The 21,255-nt window shown below is 39.5% G+C and overlaps 1 protein-coding gene across 2 annotated transcripts; it reads right to left on the bottom strand.

The window, feature by feature from the left end:
- Window positions 1-43: 43 nt before the first annotated feature.
- fhl1a (four and a half LIM domains 1a) lies at window positions 44-18,872 on the bottom strand. 2 transcript variants are annotated; one of them, XM_023266866.3, is made up of 6 exons: window positions 18,714-18,872; window positions 6,827-7,008; window positions 5,058-5,235; window positions 2,015-2,184; window positions 1,659-1,845; window positions 44-826 (listed from the first exon to the last, which is right to left on the bottom strand). In XM_023266866.3, exons 2-6 carry the CDS (start codon window positions 6,980-6,982, stop codon window positions 672-674), a joined length of 846 nt encoding a protein of 281 aa, XP_023122634.2. In that variant the 5' UTR covers window positions 6,983-7,008; window positions 18,714-18,872; the 3' UTR covers window positions 44-671. The 2 variants fall into 2 exon arrangements, with proteins under 2 accessions (XP_023122634.2, XP_023122633.2); XM_023266865.3 differs by lacking the exon at window positions 18,714-18,872 and adding an exon at window positions 10,125-10,281.
- Window positions 18,873-21,255: the final 2,383 nt, after the last annotated feature.

Genomic DNA, 21,255 nt, shown 5'->3' with positions numbered 1-21,255 from the left:
TCCTTTGTCGTGATGCAATTTCTTTCTCCAAAGAAAAGCAGGCTTCATCTCTTCCTTTTATTCTTGTTTTCATGAACTTCACTCAAAGTTTTGAATACATGAGCAGTTTATATTTCAGCCTTAATCTCAATTTGTATTTTCAATTCACTGTAAACATTTCTGAAATTCTCATAACCCATTCAAACACTCAGAGATGTAACAGATTATTAATCAAAGCTGGTATGTATGAGCAGCAGCAGGCATGTAAAAAGCATTCTCAGAAAGATTCCAGTAAGGCACTGAAAAGACTGTGTCATAAGGCTGCACAGAATCCTGGATAAGATTAGAGTAATAGTGCACATCAAAATCCCACAAAAGAAATTCTGCTGCCATGTTAGTATCAGCTCTTGACACTTAAAACAAGCTGCAGTAACATATATGTAGATAAATGAAAGCTAGTGCATGTTTAGTTGAAGTAACCTCGAGTCTGTCAGTCTTGCAAAGAGAAGTTTCACCAAAATTGACTGTTGGCTTTTTTATTCTAATTTAGAATTAGATTTTATCATTTTGAGCTTTAGTATCAATGCCCCAAAATCCAAGTAGATTTCTTCTTTTTTTTCATAGTTCCTAAAAGTCAGTTTTGGTGTAATTCCGCTTTAAACAATGATCCTCAGCACAGCTGATTATGCAGTTTACAGCTTCTTAGCACAGTCGGGGCAGTAGATATGATCTCCATTGATGACGAAGCGCTTGTTGGCCAGTGAGAGGGAGCATCTCTTGCAGTTGAAGCAATACTCATGCCAGGAGTATCCCTCGTAGTTCACCACGTTGGTGCCATGGCCGAACCCTGCAAAGACGGAGACAGGAGTACATCTGTCAGCAGCAGCACAAAACAGGTAATGACTGCTTTACATCACTAATATCTAAACTACTCTTTGAAACTTCTCTGCCATTTAGTTTAGCATTAATCAGTGGCCGGTATTCAATTATTTTAAAAGTAGTATCCTATATCTCAAATTTATGCTGTTTTTAAGCCTTTATGGGCCTGTTTAAACAAGTTTGAATTGTAGTGTGATGATGCTCCTGTGATGCTGTGAACTACCTGAAATCTATACGTTTAATGACTAAAATAATGTTTTACCCAACAACATTTAATTAAACAAGATTTCTTTTTTTTAATAACCAGGTAATTCTACAGAAGATGGGGATTTTCTTGAAAGAAAATCTCCATTTAAACCTAAGTAATTATTAATTCATTAGGCATGCATTATTGGAAACTTTATGCCCCTCACATTGTATGCTTGCCTGAAGACAAATTTCGGTTTTGTATGCTCAGCTGCCCTACTTTGGGCAATCTTTGAAAAAAAAAAGGGTGGGCTATGCTGATTATTGCTAATTGGCAATAATTAAGTGGTGATTACCAATTCAGTGCCCTTTTTCAATTGTAAATAGTTGTCATTTGCTATTACTTACTAATACTATTACTGAGATTATTGCCAAAAGATCCACTTTCTCCGTTGTAACACACTGAAACTGTCTCTTAATATGTCACACAGTTTTTCCAACACAGTGACCACATTGCATTATGGTCCACGACTATCTTCATTATAATTGCGGAGGAAGCATCCAGACAAAGAAAGCAAACAAATACATTAGTTTAATGTCGATGCTGCCCCAACCTGTGATTGGGTTCTTGCAGCCGTGGCACTTCTTGGCCACATCAGTCTTGTAGCAGTCAACGCAGTAAACGTTGTTCTCGTGCGAAGTGAAGCGAGCTCCTGCCAGAGGCTTACGGCAGGTTTGGCACACAAAACACTCAGAGTGCCAGGGCTGGTCCTGGTAGCTGATCCCTCCAGAGGTGATGGGCTTAAAGGGGCAGAGAGATCCTTTGATCATCATGTCAAACGTAACATTCAATCTGCTGAAATGGAGCAAAGTGAACCGTCTGCACCACTGTTTTATGTTGTATAGATAACACAAGTGCTTTTCAGGCAAGCAAAGAAGTAGCAAACAATGACGTAATCTGTGCTTTTACCTGCTTGCAGTGGAAGCATTTCTTGGCAAACTTCTTTTCATGGCAGGGAGCACAGTAGATGTCATCACCCTTGGTCAGGAAACTCTGTGTGCGGATTGGCTGCTTGCACTCAAAGCAAGTGAAGCATTCCTCATGCCACACCTTGTTCTTGTACTCCACATTCTGGGATCCTAAAACACAATAAGATAAAGTTTTATTTTCCTCATAGCTAATGTAGGGTTTTCCCTTTTTTATTTATTTTTATGTAAGACAGGGGTAGCCAACACGGTGCCCGCGGGCGCCTGGTTGCCCGCAGAGACCATGTGAGTTGCGCAACACATGTTCTAAAAATAACAATAGTCACCATGAAATTCCTTATAAAAAATTATAGTTGCTGTTCTTTTTAAATCAAAAATACTTACATTAATGCAGATTTCAAATTACAATATTTATGATAATTAAAAAAAAATAAAAAAATGTCTTCGGTGTAAATTAACTTCGATCTTGTCGAGTCAAAGTTCACTGCGCATGTCAAACCACCACGTCACTCTGCTGAAGCGTCCGGACGCAGACACTTTGGGAAGCTAGATGTGGTTTTTACCCCCAAAATATGACAGAGACGTGAAAGAGAAAACAATATTTTCACAATGACTGGGAGGAAGAGTTCTTTTTCACGACAGTGAAAGATAAATGTATGTGTCCTATTTGCTGGGCGACTATTGCACAATGTGGAGAGACGCTACGTTAGCCGCCACAAAGCTTCCATGCTAACTAGCCACCTGGTAGCACATAGACTGGATGCACACTACGGACAGAAAAAGCCCGGGACTTAAAGGCAGCTTTGACATCTGCTACGCGACGAAAAGTTTCTTCCTGGAGAAAAATGTACCATTAGAAAAGCTTGTTTCACTGACGACAGACGGGGCTCCTCCATGACGGGTCGCCATGCAGGCTTCATTGTACGATGCAGAGGGGATCCAGACTTCCCAACATTCCTACATTACCACTGCATCATTCACCAGCAGGACATATGTATGTACAAAAGTGGCCGGATTTGATCATGTGATGACTCCTGTCATGAAGATCATAAATGGCTCCAAAGCCAAACAACCAGGACATTGAAGGTGCTGCTGGAGGAGCTATCAGCTGAACATGGTGACCTGTTACTACACACAGAAACCCCATGGATCAGCAGGGGGACAGTTTTGCAGCGTTTTTTGTCACTGTCACCGAAATCAAAGAGTTGATGCAATCCAAAGGGGAAGACACCTTGCTGCCTGAGGACACTGAGTGGATTCTTGACCTTGCATTTTTAACGGACATCACTGGGAAACTGAACCATCTGAACTGTGAGCTGCAAGGTCAAGGTAAGACATGATAAGCTCTGCAATGCCAGGCTTCCCACTAACACACATTTACAGACAGAGAAAGAGGTAACATACGTTGTCATTCAAAACACCGTGCCATTACACAAAAATGTGAAAAATAATTAGTTGAAAACATGTAATGATTTGTTATTATGATCTGTTAAAAATGTTGCAATGTTGGTGAAAAATGCTGGTGATTAGTACTAATATGACAGGATTCATTTCAAAATGTGAAAGAGTTGATTTTTTTCTTAGATAACTGATAATTTGTACAAACATGAGACAGAGTTCATGAATTGTTCAAAAAATGTTACAGAGGTAGTGGTTTGCACAAATGAAGCATGATTTGATGACAATTAATGATTTCCTAAAAATGTTAGAAGTGATAATTTGCACAGAAATCTAACTGGTGTGATTTGGAACAAAATACTGCAAATATGCTGATTCATACAAAACTGCCAAGAAAGATATTTACAAAAGTTTCAGAGATGGGATACCTCTGACTTTTAAATATTGGAACAGATTTCCATATATATATATGTGTGTGTGTGTGTGTGTGTGTGTGTGTGTGTGTGTTTCCTACCGTCATTGTTGTGGAAATCGTCGTGAATAATTATTGTAAGGAATAATTAACATAAATGTGATCAGACAGTCTTTTTACATATTATTTTCATTATTATTATTATTATTGTTTAAAGATGATGGTGCAAGTTTGCTATTGAGGGAGTTTGTATCAAACAAGGTGCCCTTCGTACTACTCAGTACCCTTGAAGTTGCTCTCAGATTCAAAAAGGTTGGTGACCCCTGATGTAAGAGAACCACAATTTTACAAAAGATTTGTTAATCCCCATTGTAAAGCATGGTGGTGGCAGCATCATAATGCAGGGATGCTTCTCAGCAGCAGGCCTTTAAGGGCTTGTAAATATAGACGGGAAATGGATCTAACTAAGCACAGGAAAATTCAGGAGGACAACCTGATGCAGTCTGCAAGACAACTGCCAGTTGGGGGAAGATTTGTTTTCCAGCAAGACAATGACTTGAAGCATACAATCAGAGCTACCCAGAAAATATTTAAAGACGACAAGGAGAACGTTCTGGAGTCAGAGCCAAGAAATCAATCCAGGGAGAATTTGTGGCTGAACTTGAAAAGTGCTGGTCATTCACAATCCCTGTACAACCTGACAGTTTGTTGTTTTTTTTTTTAAAAGTAGAGTGGGGTAAAATTGCAGGGTCCAGATGTGCAAGGCTGATTGAGATCTGTGCACACAGGCTCAATGCTGTAATTGTGACCAGAGGTTTATCTACAAAACACTGATTTCAGGGGGCCGAATACTTACGCAATCACCTCATTTCTGTTTTAATTTTTGCTGAAATATTGTAGAAATCAGTTTGTTGTAAATTATTGTCAGTTTCCTCCAATGGGGATGAATACTTTTTATAGATACGATATATTTTGCATATGTCTTAATGCTTAATGTTCTGTTTATTCATGCAACTTTAAAAATCCAAGACAACATATTTTGTGGTTGCACCTTTATAATCTAAAGAAATATTTTTAATGTTTTATTGTGTTTTTTTAAATTTTCATTGCAGAAACATGTTCACTTTTGTAGAACCACCTCCCCCACAACAAGAAACCAAAGTAGGAAAAAGGTTGAAAGGGGCTTTAAAAATAAAAAGTACAATAGCAAACTCACCTGGCATGACCACCTTATAGCAGCCCTGGCACCGGTTTCCATCCTCCCGGGAGCCACACTTGCCACACATTATCTTGCCATCATCGCGAGCGCTGAACGGCTCGCTGGCCAGCGGCTTGTAGCACTTGGCACAGCGGAAACAGTCCTCATGCCAGTAGCGGTTCTTATGGTGCAGCTCCTGAGCAAAACCAAACAAAACAAAAAAAAGCAGGCGCAGGGTGAGCAGAGGTGCCCTCAATAAGTCCTCATGCTGACCTCATTAAAGCGGAGTTTGTTTACTCATCATGTGGGCTGAGGCTCGGGGCCAGAATACAGAACAAACCCATGTGGCAAGCATTAGAGTGGAGATGAAGTGAACTGAGATGTGGTGAGCCGTGAAGGAGTTGGGGGGCTTAGATAGCGAAAATGCATTATAATGTATTTAAGCCCCATTAGTTGTAATGACACATGTGTTCTCACATTAAACTGTCTGTGACTGAGTGGTGAGAGTAACCTGGAAGCCGAGGTCTGTGCTGAATGACAGACATTAAAGCAAAGAGACACTGAGTGCACTGAACATAAGTTATTGTAAGTATTTACTTTATCTCGTATTATCTGTAAATATTAAAACAATAACATGTATAGTATATATTTAAATTCAAAATAACAAGGCCTTTTAAAAGTAAGAAAGGAAAGCATAGCTGTAAATATTCAACCTAACTATAGCTGAATTCCATTCATGGTCCATGATGTTCAGTAAACATGTTTGCGATGAAAGGGGCCTGTGAGCAAATCATAAATCTCCTAATTTTCTAATTCAATTCATTAAATGAACAGAAAAATAATGCCAATGCATGTATTGTTCAACCCTCAAAACTGCATACAGACTCTGAGTGCTTTTTATCCCCCACATTTAGGCTCACTGTGGGCTCATTTTTCAGTGCAATAAAAAGTCCAGCACCGCTATGAAAACAGCACAACTATGGCTAGAAGTAGCGAGAACTCAAAAATGTCTTCTGTGCAGTATGAAAAAATGTAATTCCATAAATCTTGAAAAAAAGAACTAAGACAAAAGTTGAATTTCTGTCATTACTTGTTTTACAAAATTTTAAAAATACTTGGAATCAGAATAAAAAGCATTTTCCAAGTTGCCACAGGTGTTACCAATACCGGAAGAAATGATCGCTCTACATGCTAGAATTATTTTAATATTTACATACTTGCCTCCTATCTGCTCTGTGTAAACACTGCCTGCAATTCAGTGTGAAAGTCCAACGCTCACATTGTTGTCATGTGAGTGTTGGTCACAGCAGAATCACTAATGGCTCAAAGTTGTGCTGAGTTTTTGCAGAATGTTGTTTGAGGAAATGGCTTATTTTTGCTTAAATCTTAAATGACACGTAAAATAATATGCTTTTGATGAAACATCGAAATTTTAAGGTTATATTTGGTGAATTTTGTGATGAAACCTTACATCACACAAGATATGTTTATGGACCATCAGAAAGTTGAAAATTTTGCAGTTTTCTCTCTATCTCTCTCTCTTTTTTCGTGCTCTGATAAATTGTGTCACTGATACAAAAAGAAAAGGAAAACATCTTTCATGCCCACTTTGAGGTTCAATGGATTGATGTAACAAGAATCAGTGAAAAGACTTAAAAACAAGCAATAAAAATTGGATGTTACCTTGCAAGGTGGTTTTTGGACTACCTAAGTATATTAAATATGTAGAATATATTAATTTATGTCCGGATTAAAAGTGCTAAATTTAAAAGTAACTGAACTGTCACCTTGGCGTCAGCACCAATGGGACGTCTGCACTCTGCACAGGTATTGGCACAGAGCTTATCGAAGCACTTGGTGCACACGTGCTTGTCATCCTTCTTCACATACTTCTTCCCGTGCAGATTGTCACGGCAGTAGTAGCAGTCGAAGCGGTCGGTCATGGTGGAGGTTAGATAACTCCTGGGACCTGTGAAACAACAAGAGGAGAGAGTGTCATTGAGCACGCACAGCTTCTGATCTCCCTCTATAGCAGGATGTTTCCTTTAAACGCCAGATGGGGACAGTGTTGCCTTTTCTAATGCAGCCAAGGCTCACTGAACAATGCAGGCCAAAGCTGGAAGGTCCCATTCAGCGATTACAAATGGATTTTAATTATATTGCACTTGAAGCACCACATGGTTGCAGCTCAGATAAAAACAACAAAAGAAATGAGGAACAAAGAGCAGAAGTGGAGTTCGGTGAGCAGTGCAATGATGCTTGAGACAGTACTTTACGTCTGATCTCTAAGCTTTAAAACATGCAGAAATTGGATTAAGCCTACAATGAGGGAGTTCCGCTTTTCTGTTTTCCCATTAAGAAACTGTGAGATAGAGCTCGACCAGCAGCATACCAAACTGATGAGAGAAGTGTGAGTGAGGCAAGAAAGCAGCCCCCAGATGTCTGTGTGCAGACTTTTTATCAAGCTCTCCCTGGAAAGCTTAGGTCATATTTTTAGACCGTTCGACTCATTCCTCTCACCCCCCACCTTGAATCAGCCTCCCCGGAGCCTGGCCCACACTTGCTCTTTTGTCTGCATTTTGCCCAGGTCATTTTATTAGCTGTTCCTGTAAACAATGTAAACTGAGTTGCCCCGCTTCATCATTCATCAACGTTCTTGCCTTCCCATCACAGGCGACGTCCACAGGGAGCAGTTTCTCAGAATAACTGTGCGTAGGGTGGAGCGTGGACATATTAAGCTTTATCTTCATCACTTTAAAGCTTCTCTGTCTCCAGCAAGGACAGCTGGACAGTGTGTGAACTTTAGCAGAATTGATTTATTCGGTGCAAGAGATATCATTTTAATGCAGCCGGTACATCAGGAGCAACGGGAGAAACAATGGGAGGAATGGCATTTATGTCCCAGTAACCATAGGAACAAGGAACATATTTATGAAATGGGACTGGGAGCTATTTAAGTGGGATGTGGTAAAGAGCTATGTGAATGAGATGAGCCTCCCGGAGCGTGGTATGTGCCCCTGCTGTGTGTGTGCATGGATGGGTGGATGGGTGGATGGGAGAGGGCTTGGAGCCGGGGAGCTATCTGCACCTGTGCTTCGTGGATAAAGACCAGACTGAAGGCTGAACACTGACACACCCAACTCCACCTATTCTCCCCTACATGCAGTGGAACAGGGAAAACCTACCCAATCCAAAGGGTCAATGTTGTCAAATCACACACGGTACTTATTACTAAGCCTGGTTGGCTCACAGATCTATTTTAAACTTGGACTCTCAATTTGAAGTGCATTGACCTTCCAGAGGGGATAAAAGTAGGGATGCAGAGTGGTGACTACCGGGACTAGGCAGCTATTGTGGCTCCATCTCAAACATGTCCAGTCCTTTAATCCTTTGTTGCAGTGTGACAGCTGCCCCCTGTCAAGCAGGCATGGTATGTACCGACACTCAGCTGTGGAGGAAGAGGAGCATACCACTGTGGTCCCTTTGGGGAGGAGCCTTCTTTAGACAGAAAGGTCACAGCGAGACCAGTTTGAGAGATGAGTCAAAGACAGGACAGAGTGGAATTAAGGTCAGCCTGACAGCATGTCAGGAAAATCAGTAGCTACATTATTAAACCTCTCTGTTCTCTGTCTGTGTTTTGGACAATGACACTCTTGAAATTAGGCCTTCTCCATATAATCCTGAGAAATAAATGCATTATGACAACAATTTCAAAAAGTGCACTCCCACTCTGGAACAGACTGTCCGTACAGCTGTCAACACGCGGCAAGGATTTACAATTGAAAGAGAGCTCTATAAATGAGACCACAGATACTACAAGATGAGCAAGATGAGGGCACAATTACAAAACATTAGTTCAATTTAATTCATTTGACCTCAGCAAAAAACTAAATTAAAGTAGTACACAGTTTTAAAAAAACTTCAGATGTTATCATCCTTAGCATGACTTAAAAGGTAATTTAAACTTTAAGGCCTTCTATGTTAAAATGTTCATCAGAAAGTCATCTGATAAAATGTCATTGAGTAGTTGGAAAATGTGTCAGTATAGTATTCTCATTTGCCAATTAATATAGTTTCATACAACTGGAACTGTTGAACTGTATTGCATTATACTAACTGGTGTTTCTATTATTATGTCTACCCATTAATACCAGTGAGGGCAGGATAAATAACCTCTCTGTAAAATGCCATACAGTTCACCAGCACCCCAAACTACATCCTTCAAAATGATGATACCATAGAATATACTAATCTTAACTGCATTTGTTTCAGCTGGGTGTACCTAATACAGTAGAAACAGAGCATACAAGACACTACAGTGGACTTCATTCAATGCTGAAATAGTTCTACCTAGTCAAAAGATGCAATAATTTAAGAGCTGAGACTTCAACATTAAAGCATCGCATCCATTAATTTTGCAGGAATGGTTAACAATAGTTAAGACAACCCATGAGCATATGATTAGGTTGTTAATGACCTTTTTAACCCTAAAATAAAAAAATCCTTTTAAATCCTCATTACAGAGAGTCTAATGTGAGGAATAACAGTGTGGTTTTCATCTAAATGAAAAAGAAATGATCTGTATTGAAGCTTCACTACGACACAGAATGATGGAGTATAATTTGAGATACCACTCTGCCAGCAAGGGATGATTTTGGATATTCATATTGTACGTTGAAAGACTGCCACATTTAATTTTGCACAGAAGGTTCTTTGAATGAGTTACACATCAACAAATTCTCAGAAAACTTAAGTGGACCTTAGCTGCTGGTGAAAAACATGTACTCTCAAATTTGGTGATTTTTTTTAAACAGACAAACTGAAGGATTAACAGTTCTTTTATGGATAGGAAAAAAATCCCTACTCCTCAAGCTAAATAAACCATTCAAAATCCACTGGATTATATGAAAACGCATTGCCGCTACGCTGATAACGGGCCTTTTTTTCTTAGCTCCCAAAGCTGAAATTTTGAAAGTAGGCCAAATCATATGCAGGCTTTTACACTTTGCACCTGATTCCAAAAAAAAATGAATACATCCAAGGAGTTATTTACCATCCAGTGCTGTAAACAGCTTTAAATTTTACCTGAGTGTCTGTAGAAAGTCATGTTTGCTTCCAATCAGGCAGAAAAGAGGAAGGATAAAAGAAAGACGGCGCAGGGTCGGTAGCATCCACAGAACCCAGAGACCATACGCCTCTGTAAATTACGGGGGCCTGTATATACCCCTGTGTGACCCACGCACACCCCCGACCCCACATCCAAATCCTTCACCCCTCCTGCCCTTTTTTGGGTATGCATTAGAGAACAGAGCAGATGAGAGAGAACATGATGCAGGGAGGATAGATTAGGTGATACCGATTGGATTCCACTGCAGTAACATCAGTAGTTAAAAAAAAGAAAACACAGTCTGAATGTTCTGAGTGATGGCCACGAGGGATCACAGATACTCCCCCTGCAACGACATTAAATGTTCTGTTAAGATTGTTCAGAGCATATACAGATGGCATGTTGGATCACCTAATCTGATAACTCACAGGGATGACTCACCAGAGGACCCAATGGATATTATTGACTGAGCTGAGGAGAGACAGTGTGGGGTGGCGTCTTATATAAGGTGCTCTTCATATATCCTCATGACTGTGTGTTTACATAGTTACCGTATATGAACGACTGTACGTCAGACTCTCCGAGACGCTGAAAAACTAGTGAGTCAAAAGAGACCTTTTTGAAGGAGAGAAAAAAAATGCTGCCGGAATTGAATTATTTTCTCTGTTATCTTGGTGATTCTTAGTTCAAGAGAGCGTATTTCATTTAAATCCACAGGAAACACACAACACATTCCAGATACAAAAGCACAAAGACATCATGAATCCTCTCATCAAAGACAAACACTCTGTTCCGTCATCTAACAGCAAAACTCTGCTCAGATTAGCAACAGAAATAGTTCAATTTAAGGTTGCTACCATCAAAATATAAGGTGAAAATAATATGTTGCTTTGCCCAGTGGAAGTGTTTACATGTTTCTTCCAAAGTTCAGCTGTATATAGTTAAATACTGTATAGGGCATACTCCTAAAAATAACAGTTTACAAGTCATATTAGGAACTAACTTAACACTTTTGAAAACAAAGCAGATTTGCAGGTTTCCTGATGTTGGCCATTAACTGCAAACTTCTTGCAGCATTCTGGCAATACTGGGAAGTTAGTCACTATTAACAAACATGTTCTCCGGTGGTTTGCCAGCCAAACTTCTACTGACCTGCTGATATTAAACTGACCATTTGTAGAAAACATGTCAGTTAATGTTTGTCATTGACATCATTTCTGACAATAATGGTTTCTGGACGACAGTTTTAGTTAATTCTCTGCAATGTTGTTGCAAATTTGCAGTCAGATTATACATTCATATGCAAACTAGATTTATAGCAAACATGTTGGGGACTTCAAGCTAACTCTGTGGAAACTGTCTGGTAGATTTGCAGTAAAGCTAATTTACTGCAAATTTGCAATGACATTACCAAAAATTAACCAGAGCTATTTGCCACAAACCTCATTTGTATTTGTAAATATGACTTTGTTGCAAATATGCGGCAAAGTTCTTGAAGGCTAATCAATTTTCCAGAATTTTTCTTTAAAAGGGAATTTCTAAAAGGCCCAGAAATTATACAAAATCTGTAACTAAAAGTGCATTACCAGTTTTTCTAACCACTCAGAAGCAGCAGAAACAAGTTGTAGTCACAACACTGACAGATCATCATCTTTTACAGTGATATAGTTAGCAGTACATGTCTAGAGTTGTGGAGCAACATTATCATTCATTTGTAGTCGGGTATTTGGCCAACTGGCTTGATAAGTCAACTCTTGTTTGCTCTGAGGCCTGTTAGCGAAGCAGCATTTGGACGCGGAAACCTCAGGTTTAACTGTGGGTCTTCTGGGTTACAATGAGGCTCATTTCTTACATGTGCACATCCAAGCAGCAACCTCCAGGGCAGAAAAATAAAACCAATGTATAAATGCTAACGAATGCAGTTCAGTAATTGGCCACTTGAGGCTGGTTCAGAAACTGAGTCAATCCCGATCAACTCCAATGTTAAAACGTCGAACTTTATATCAGAAATAAACATGACTGCAGCCTTGAACAAAAGAGACTTTTTGCCTCTATTGCTAATTTCAGAGTTTAAATCAACTGTACTGGTGGTGAAATATTATATAACTCACCTGTTTAAGTTGAATTAAGTTTTAAATTGGGTAACATCACAGGACTGTCCATGGCCCACACAAATTTGACCATCTCAGCTCCACTCATGCTCCAGTCCCTCTAACTCTCCTTCCAAGTTAAAATAACACTTCCTTGTTATGTCTTTGTTCACATCGAAAGCCATATAAAGCTGCTTTCATTCACTGACCATATAAAGTGTTGCTCTCTTTGTCTCTATAAGTTGATGAATAAAGCTGCACTTGTCAAACCATTTTTAACAGTCGATAGTAAGAAAAAAGCAAACAAAAAAAATCTGGATACCACATTTAACACTGTTTTGTTTATTTAAGATACACATTTAAGAAGTGATCTTTTATGGCCCTTTTGGTTTTCAAAAGTATGTAAGAGTTTTTAGAGAATGTCTTAATGCTTTTCTTTCCCTAGCAAGTGTAGATGTTAGAGATAATCATTTTCATAAAAGGATATCCATTGTTCCTTGCTTTAGTTTTTTTCTTGTGACTGTAGGCCATCTCAAAGCCATTTGATTCTTATAGAGAACTTAATATTGCAATAAAATCCTGAAATGGAGCCTGATTTAGGCATTAAAAACTTTTGCTTTAATAAGATCTGCCAATGCACTGTTTGAATTATGTTTTCATATTGATTTCTTACTTGCTCCCACAACTGTTTAACATCCGCAGGGTTGAAGCTGAAAGAAAGGCACATGTAATGGATACACAACTGTAATTGCAGTCAGATCTACTTGTACTTTATTGGTGATAGTAATAGGCACGTTAACTTATGTGTTTACACAGTAAGGGTTGTTGGCATTTTTTCTCCCAGGCTTTGGCTTTTTGCTCATATTTGTTCGGGATTATAGTTTGTTCTTCATCTGAGAAACATGTGGTGAGCTCATCATGCTTGTGATTGGACATCTGCTGACCACATCACCTCTTTAATATGATGTAATGTAGGTTTAGAAACATTAGGTTGACTTACTGAGTTGATGACCAACTTCGTGTGACCACTTGTAAGTCTTGGTAAAGTCAGGTTCTTTAAAAGATATCCTGGGTATGCTGATCTTTCTTCATAGTACAGGACCTTGTTCTTGGCCATACCAAGGCTCTTAAGCCACTAAATACTCCACTATGTTAACCAGCTAACTGTTTTTTTTTTTAAAACTACTTTGCCAAAAATAGCTGCCTGCTGCAGCCCAAAATGATGCTATAGGAGCAGTCGGAGCAGAAAAAACAAAACAATGAAACAAGCAGCAAAGATGGCGAGTCCAGTCATTCGCTCTATTAATATGACAAAAATAATGATTACAGCTGCTATAAATTCAGTTAAATGTTACTATTTGTACTACTGCCAACTACCAATTAATGATCAAAAACAACCACAGTTGGCACTTCACTCTGATGTGTTCAGGCTTTCAAAGTCAGTTCAAAAACAGAAATATAGAGCCACACTGTGAATGGGAGGACACTCTGGGCCTCCAGAAACCCCCTTAGAAAAAGAAACTCATGACAAATCCACAGATCTTTACTGATTGTTAGAAACCATGAAACGTTCCATTTGAAAAGGAAAGACTTCTTCCTTAACAATATTAAATAACCTTCCTCATACATTAGAAACAAAACAAATCAAAGAGTGAGATGGTGTGTGTGTGTGTGTGTGTGTGTGTGTGTGTGTGTGTGTGTGTGTGTGTGTGTGTGTGTGTGTGTGTGTGTGTGTGTGTGTGTGTGTGTGTGTGTGTGTGTGTGTGTGTGTGTGTGTTTGTTTGTGCTTAGTTGTTTAAAGGGCATCTGGTTGTAATTACAAATTTGATTTGGTCCATTACCACAGAACACAACATTACGTCTGTCCCCTTTATAATCTGTCACCCAATTACTCTAAACCCACGAAGACTAATTAATGTGCAGGAGGCGCCACGACTTCCAGCCTACAAAACTCTCCACAGTACGTGCTACATCACAAATCTCCTCTTCCTCCGTTCATTCACATACGGATGCTTGAGTTGTTCTTGTTGCACATATTTTAAGCTCTGACCACACACTAAACATTCAACTTCATCTCTTCTCTCCTAGTTTTAATGTCTTTATCTTCACCATGTTGCGTTTTCTCATCATTTGTAGCCTTAGCGTGGGGTGAAATAAAGATTGCCGTTTTATTGTTTTATAGTCCAGCAGTTGACAAATGGAATAATGATGATGATGATGGTGGAGGAAAACCAAAAAATGAAGATGAGGATAATTATGAAAAAATGCATCCTACTAGTATAACATAGGTCCAGTATTACATGAGTAAAATCTTTCAACAAAGAAGTGAACAGTGCATAATGCAACATACAGCATATAATTTTGCAATCTCATTGTTGACAGTTCTAAGCCATTTAAACTAGCAAAGCTAATACTATAATTTGCATTCAAATCATCAATGATTTTGAAGAGGTAAAATTACCGGCTCATGAGTCTGAAACAATAAAAACATCGTGTGCACAGTATACAACATAGGTCTACAGCCATATGGTCGACGATAAATAGTGAGGGTACTGATAGTGAGGTGTTTACTGGGGAAATGTGAGGTGACACATATTAGACTGGTAGTGTAAATATCACACATACTAAATATCAGAATATGGAAATGTGTCACTGTGCTGCCTTTGCCAGACTCAGATTTTCTCATGCTGCATTAAACATTCTAAGAAAAAATAAGAAAGAAAAAAAAGCATAGTTTGGCTTTCACATTTTCATATAAACACCACTGAAAGTCCACTGCTGGAATCATGAAATGAAAAACAAAACTCGGTAATGGAAACTTTTCATTTCATTTCTTGACACAACGTGTAAAACAAACCTTATTTCACAGCATATTTATCACACATTTGTCGGGCTACCGATTTCAGAGGCAGGACATGTTTGTTTATTGTGTCTTCCTGTTTTCATTTTTCTGACATTTTTCAGGCTGTGTACTGCATGTAAACAGTCTCATCTGCAGGGACCGTGTTAACTCTCCCCTGCGACTGCTGTCCTGATACACAATGAAGCTGGAATGCAGCACCCACCTCCCCACCTGCCATCTGCAAAGCCCCACTTTTTTTTTAGAGGACATAAATATCTCCTGATCATGTAGAACAACAAACAAAACTATAAATATGCTTTTTTCCAAATAACACAATCCTGGACAAAATCCATAGCTGGCATTGCAACTGGTTTGCCATGTTTACATTTTGAGATAAATATGTAAAAAGACTTTAAAGTTGTCCTTTCCCCCGATGGAAACAAAGGGCAACACGCCCTATCACATTAGGTGTCTACTTTTGAAACTCATCCTATCATAACATAACAGGAATTTGTAGGTCTCTTGGGTGTTTTCCCATCACCTATCACCACTCTGAGTGGTAGATTTGAGGTCTGGCTGCACTGAGAAACAGGAAATCTGGCCTGTACTTCCTGAATAAGTGAGATCAAATCGCTCAGGGTGACTGGAACAAACAGCCTCCCTCTTTATGCTGTTACCAACGGCAACAAACGCCTCGTCTATGCGTCTGAGAGCTTCTGTCTCAACATGACCTTGTGCCCCGGACGTCCATGTGTCTCTGTCAGCCTCCAAATCGGGTTAGTGGGCAGACAGAGCAGTGACAGAGTGAGCCACGCTATCTCTGTCAGGGGAACAGTGACTCACCATGCACACAGAGACAAACACAGCGACAAGGCATTTGTTCACACACAGAAGGTGAACTACAACACAGACATAAGGTCGGATGCGGCTGTGAGAGCCAGACACGCCGAGGTCAAATATGTGTGGACAAAAGGCCACGAGGGCAGCTCTATCAACACAGTCACACTCCTGCTGGATGGAAATGGCTTGGATAGGAGTGTTACTAACACACACATATTCACACACAAGGACGTTGAGATAAAGCCTTCACTGTAGCTCTCATTGGATTCACATGACTCAAGCCTCTAAGCACAGAAAAAGCCAGTCCATTCTGCTGACGTGCGATGCCAGACTTTACAAAGAAAAAGAAATCCAGCTGTGAGCTTGATTCAATAGTTCAATAATGATACGCAGCAACCATCATAAAAGCGCCAGGGAGTCAAAGTGAGGCCTGTTTGTACATAAAAACAGTGAAAAGGCAGGAAGGCATCTTTTTTTTTTTATTTTGCTGCCTTTATCCCCCAAAAATGGTGCTTAAATGATCAAGTCTGGGTTGCATAACTCATGTCTTCATAGCCATTATTGGCTCCATGTTAGACTGAGGTTGGGCAGTTTGGACATGGAACAGAATACTGTTTTTTTTTTTTAAACTGTATTTCTACATAGTTTTATATAGAAAACATGACCAGTTATATAAAGGAGTTCAAATTAGCCCCACCTCAAACAGCTACAGCAGTAAAATGCTTATTGTTTCTGTGATAATAATCCATCCGACTCTGAATGGAGTCATTTTACATGACAGCGTAACACAATGCAAGATTATTATGTGCAACAGAGCACATTTTCACTGGTGTTTTCTGGGTGAACTAAAGTATCTGATTACTTCTTCCTCCTCTGCACACAACCATGAACACACTGACTTCTCTTATTAAATATCTCACATTAAGCATCCACACATCTCCATCTCTCTCATTCCCTTTAACGGTGGCTCTCACTCTTTGCTCATTTCTTTCTTCCTTCTCTTTTATTCATAACGTAATCATGTGCAGTTCAGCTTAGGTTTTTTTGTGAAGAGCAGTGCATCCACAGAGAGGATATTGCCTCCACTCAGCGCGCTCAGCCCTCACAGATACACAAAAAAGCAGCATTGCCTATTTAGGAGTCTTGCACTGGGCTGGTGCGAGCGCTGTTTCATGTGTTTCATCAGCTTGGTCATCAAGACCCGGGACACACCATCTCTCTCTCTAATCCTCTGTGCTCCTTTTGCAATGATAAAAGAAATGATGAAACTGTCTTTCCAACAAACGCATGCCTCTGCACCAGAGCCCCCAGTCGCCTCAGTGTGGCAGATAGAATAGAGTAGAATAGAATAGAATATTCTTTATTGTCATTATACAACGTATAACGAGATTGCAGAGCTTCTCCTTTACAGTGCAAGGAGATCTTAAAGTAGATGTCCCACTGGCCATCTAACAGAGAGGCGACCTCACAGGCGCTGACATACAACAGCTCCCATTGAAGGGTGATATAAATTATACACCACATACCAGGCTTTATGAATGCATAATCTGTAACTGTGCTGTTGGATTTGTTCACTGCTTTTATGCTGATGTTACATTCAATTTTTAAAGTAAAAAGTTTTATACATGAGGCCCATATTATACTCTTTAAAGTGATTTATAAATTACTTAAAGAAAAAAAAACGGTCTTTTGAAGTTGAAAGCCGGTTAATATAGTACTGGGCGAAATTTTTTATGGGTTTTGTAGGATGGTGAAGTCATAGTGGAGGTCCAGTGTGCCAGAGAAAGAGCCGCAATCTTCAGGTCTCTAATGACATCATGCATTTGGTTTGGCAGCTGTTCAAACCAGGAGGGAGGAGATGTATGTTTTTACAGTTTAAAGCCATGCATGGTAGCTTTGGGCTCTATTGTTCATTATCCAGACAAAAAGCATCTCTGCAGCACATTAATACCAGAACACACCATGTGATGTACAAGATAAAGAGCAACCTGGAGGACATTATATTGACTGGGCTATGTGCAGGCATTATGTATGAGGGAGGAGAGGTTAAAATATTAACTAAAGCACATGTCAATACCACAACCCTCTTAAATATCACCTCTAAAGTAACCAATGAGTTAATTAAACACCTCCCTGATGAAAGGTCAACAAAACTTCACATTATAAGGCACCTGGTTACATGATATACTGAATTTTAATGATGCCTATCTCCAATATTTAATATATCAACAAGACAGATATGTCAGATAAAAAAAAATGTTTATTAAAAAAATAAAAAAAAATCCTTTATATTGATTCCCCCCGAAGCTCCCCAAAATTCAGTCGATAAACATCGGTGGTTCACTTTAGACTGAACAAATGAATGATCCCTGAAAATAAAAACACTCACGGACAAACTCTTACTTTGAAAAAATAAGACATTGCTTCAAAAATCCCCAAAACATAAACATGTGGAGTTGAAATTTGGAGATGTAGGATTTTGCGCCACACGCGGCGCATCACCTGTTGCGCGCTCAAGCCAACGTGTCCAAACTAGTTTGGTGAATCCAAAGAAATGAGGTACGTGTTTTGAACATTTTCATCCCTATGCCCTCTGTGTAATTTACCCATATTACGTCGGAAATGCCCATGCGTAAACAAACAAGAAACGAGGCGCATTTACGCACTACGTAACTTCTCTTAAACGGACCGAACTTCGCGCCGGTGATAAATCTCTTCTGTCGTTTTATATCTTCTAAAATGAACCGAGCAGCTGCAGATAATCCGGGTTAAACACGGCTGTGGCTTGGACTCACCTCTGCAGAGGGGACAGATGAACGTCTTTCACTCCGCACCAGCAGCGCGTCCGGTTGGTTTGGCTGAGAGGTAAAAATGCGCGCAGGCGACGCAGCTTTTAAAAGACAAGGAGGAGGAAAAAAAAGTGCAGGACATAAGCCAAACCTCTGTAAGCTCTCATAAACAATGACCTCAACCAGGAATTTACAAGCTCTCTTAGAGAAGTTCTCACTGGCCCTGCACTCGAGGCAAAGGGAATCATGAGGAGAATAAAGTCCTAACTTTTCTGCATCAGCAAGCACTGAGACTGAACACTTAGCAGTTTGTGCCACAGGCAGGTCTGCTGTACAGGGATCTCCACTCACTTTTATTCTTTCAGCATTTCTGCAGATAAACTGGCATGATAAGATAAGATAACACACTTTTGTCCTGCGTCTGTACTGGCCTCACTCGTCTCCTTCTTTGGTAATGAATAGAGGAATTACATCAAGATGACTCATTCTTCACCAGGAGTAAATACATGCAGGCTGCAAGCTCAACCCTAAAGGCTAATTCATTACAAATTGATGTTTAAATTCTCAAAAGGTGTTCCAGATTGTAAATTAGGAGACTTAATTGCATCATTGTTTGAACTACAACCAAAGTGCATCCGTCCACTGAGATAAACATCTAGCTCCGAGCCTTGTGCGATGATGCATTTGTCTGTACAGTCAGAACGAAGACACGAAGGGAGGTTTTTAAGGTTCTTCTGTTGTGTTTCAAACTGTGAGGGTTACTCAGACATCAGGCAAAAGTACAGCCTTGTTCGCACAGCTCCATTTTCACATACAAGTTCTTCTCTTAGCCACTTTGAAGCCCATCGCATCGCTGTAAACACAGAGCTGCTCTGTTGGTATAATTCACAAACATCATAACTGTTGTGACATTAGATCAGTGTTGATGAGAGTCGTGTTTGTTCTGTGCAGGTCCTTCTGGACAATGTAAAGGCAGGTAATCACTTTATTACAGCCTCATTTCACTAAGCAAACCAGAAGTCTTGAACACGTCCACTTTAAAAGCTGAAATAAATACATCAAATAAAACATTACAGAGGGTGCACAGAACAAAATTGTGAGAAAAATAATCCACTACAGTGAGAGACTATACAGTTTAGCATGAGTTTTGACAATAAGACATGACTTGGAGAACGAATTACTGAGGAATCTGTCATGAAAAGTCAAAAATGTCAGTTCTTGTGTTGAATGAGTTTAGTTGTTTGACAGTTTTGTTGTTGGAGACACAGAGCTCTACCCCAGCTGGAGCTAAGTGGCCCTTTAAAATTACCATTTCCTCCCCAGACTCCAACTCCACTATACAGACATTCTTGAGCTGACTGGAGGGAGTTGTGCCCATATTAGGAACATGTTACCTGATATTTGGCACAATTCGTGCCCGGGAGCAATAAATGCCATCAGTCTCGGTGGGGCAGAGCTGCAGATTTCACATTCACACCACCTTCCTTTTGGCACATGAAAGTGCATCAGTGTACATCATGGGTTACATGAGATGACTGCAACTATATTATGAGCAACTGATCGAATCTCTTATTCAGATTTTTTAAAAGCAGTTTTCTGAATAAGCAAAAATCAATAATTTTCATGGCACACAGGCTTGAAAGCTTTAAATCTAATGTCCGAATAGAAAATTTTGCCCATTTAGTCTGCCTCAGATTTAATTTAGGACAGGAAAACTTTGATACATACTGTTATTCACAGAAAATGAGTCAAAGAGGAAAACAAACAATAATATAGACATTTTAAAATTTTACATTTACATTAGGCTCCCTAAAATGAAACAGTGTCTCCCTCGAACTCCCAGTAACAGCCTGCATGTGTCTAAAAGTTGTGAAAAGTTTAGCAAGAGTGTTTATTTTAAATAACTTTGTATTCTTTACTTTCATACATTTATTCCAAATTTAGGTTGCTGTTTAATGAACTGGTCAGGGAGATTAGACAACAGTTCGCCTTTAGGGCTAACACTGGCTCATTAACAGAACTTTTTCTGTTGATCTATGAACCTCGTTCCTGTTAAATAAACTAACAAATTAAATGAACCATTTAGCGGCATAAGGGAATGTTCCACAAAAGATAAAAAAACAAAGAGAAAAGTCTGGTAAAAACACTTTCGTGTGCCAGAAGCACTGTATATTTTTGCATAATTCCTTTCGTGTTTACTTGTCTTGTAATAACCCCAACCCCTCGCTTGGGAACATGAATTACATCATTTTTTATTTTGACTGTTAAATCTACTCCTGTCCAGGGTCAGGCAGTCCCAGCCTGAAGCTACACTGTAAAATATTTGAACATTTAAAGCTTGCCTGCCATACTTTCATAGCTATTAAGATTAGAAACCTATTCTTAGCATTATAAGAAAATCCCTTCTCAGATTTATGCACCTCAAATGAAATCACCTCTGGCACTAATCTTGCTTCATGTGTCTTGTGGCTGGGATGATCTCTGGAGCTCAACGGCTACAAGACAGACATGCAACAAAAAAGCAAACGAGGTAAATGAGGAGGCCATT

The sequence above is a fragment of the Amphiprion ocellaris genome, chromosome 13 (genome assembly GCF_022539595.1).
Source record: "Amphiprion ocellaris isolate individual 3 ecotype Okinawa chromosome 13, ASM2253959v1, whole genome shotgun sequence".
Lineage (NCBI taxonomy): Eukaryota > Metazoa > Chordata > Actinopteri > Pomacentridae > Amphiprion > Amphiprion ocellaris.
Note: the sequence above shows the minus strand (reverse complement) of the source record. Positions and strands in the feature narration are given on the sequence as shown.

Coding starts and splice junctions, on each gene's coding strand:
- fhl1a (XM_023266865.3), bottom strand. CDS start 10,146: ATGACTTTCTACAGACACTCAG. Junction 7,009..10,124: donor GACTTTCTACAGACACTCAG/GTAAAATTTAAA, acceptor GTTGTTTCACAG/GTCCCAGGAGTTATCTAACC. Junction 1,846..2,014: donor AATGCTTCCACTGCAAGCAG/GTAAAAGCACAG, acceptor TGCCCCTTTAAG/CCCATCACCTCTGGAGGGAT.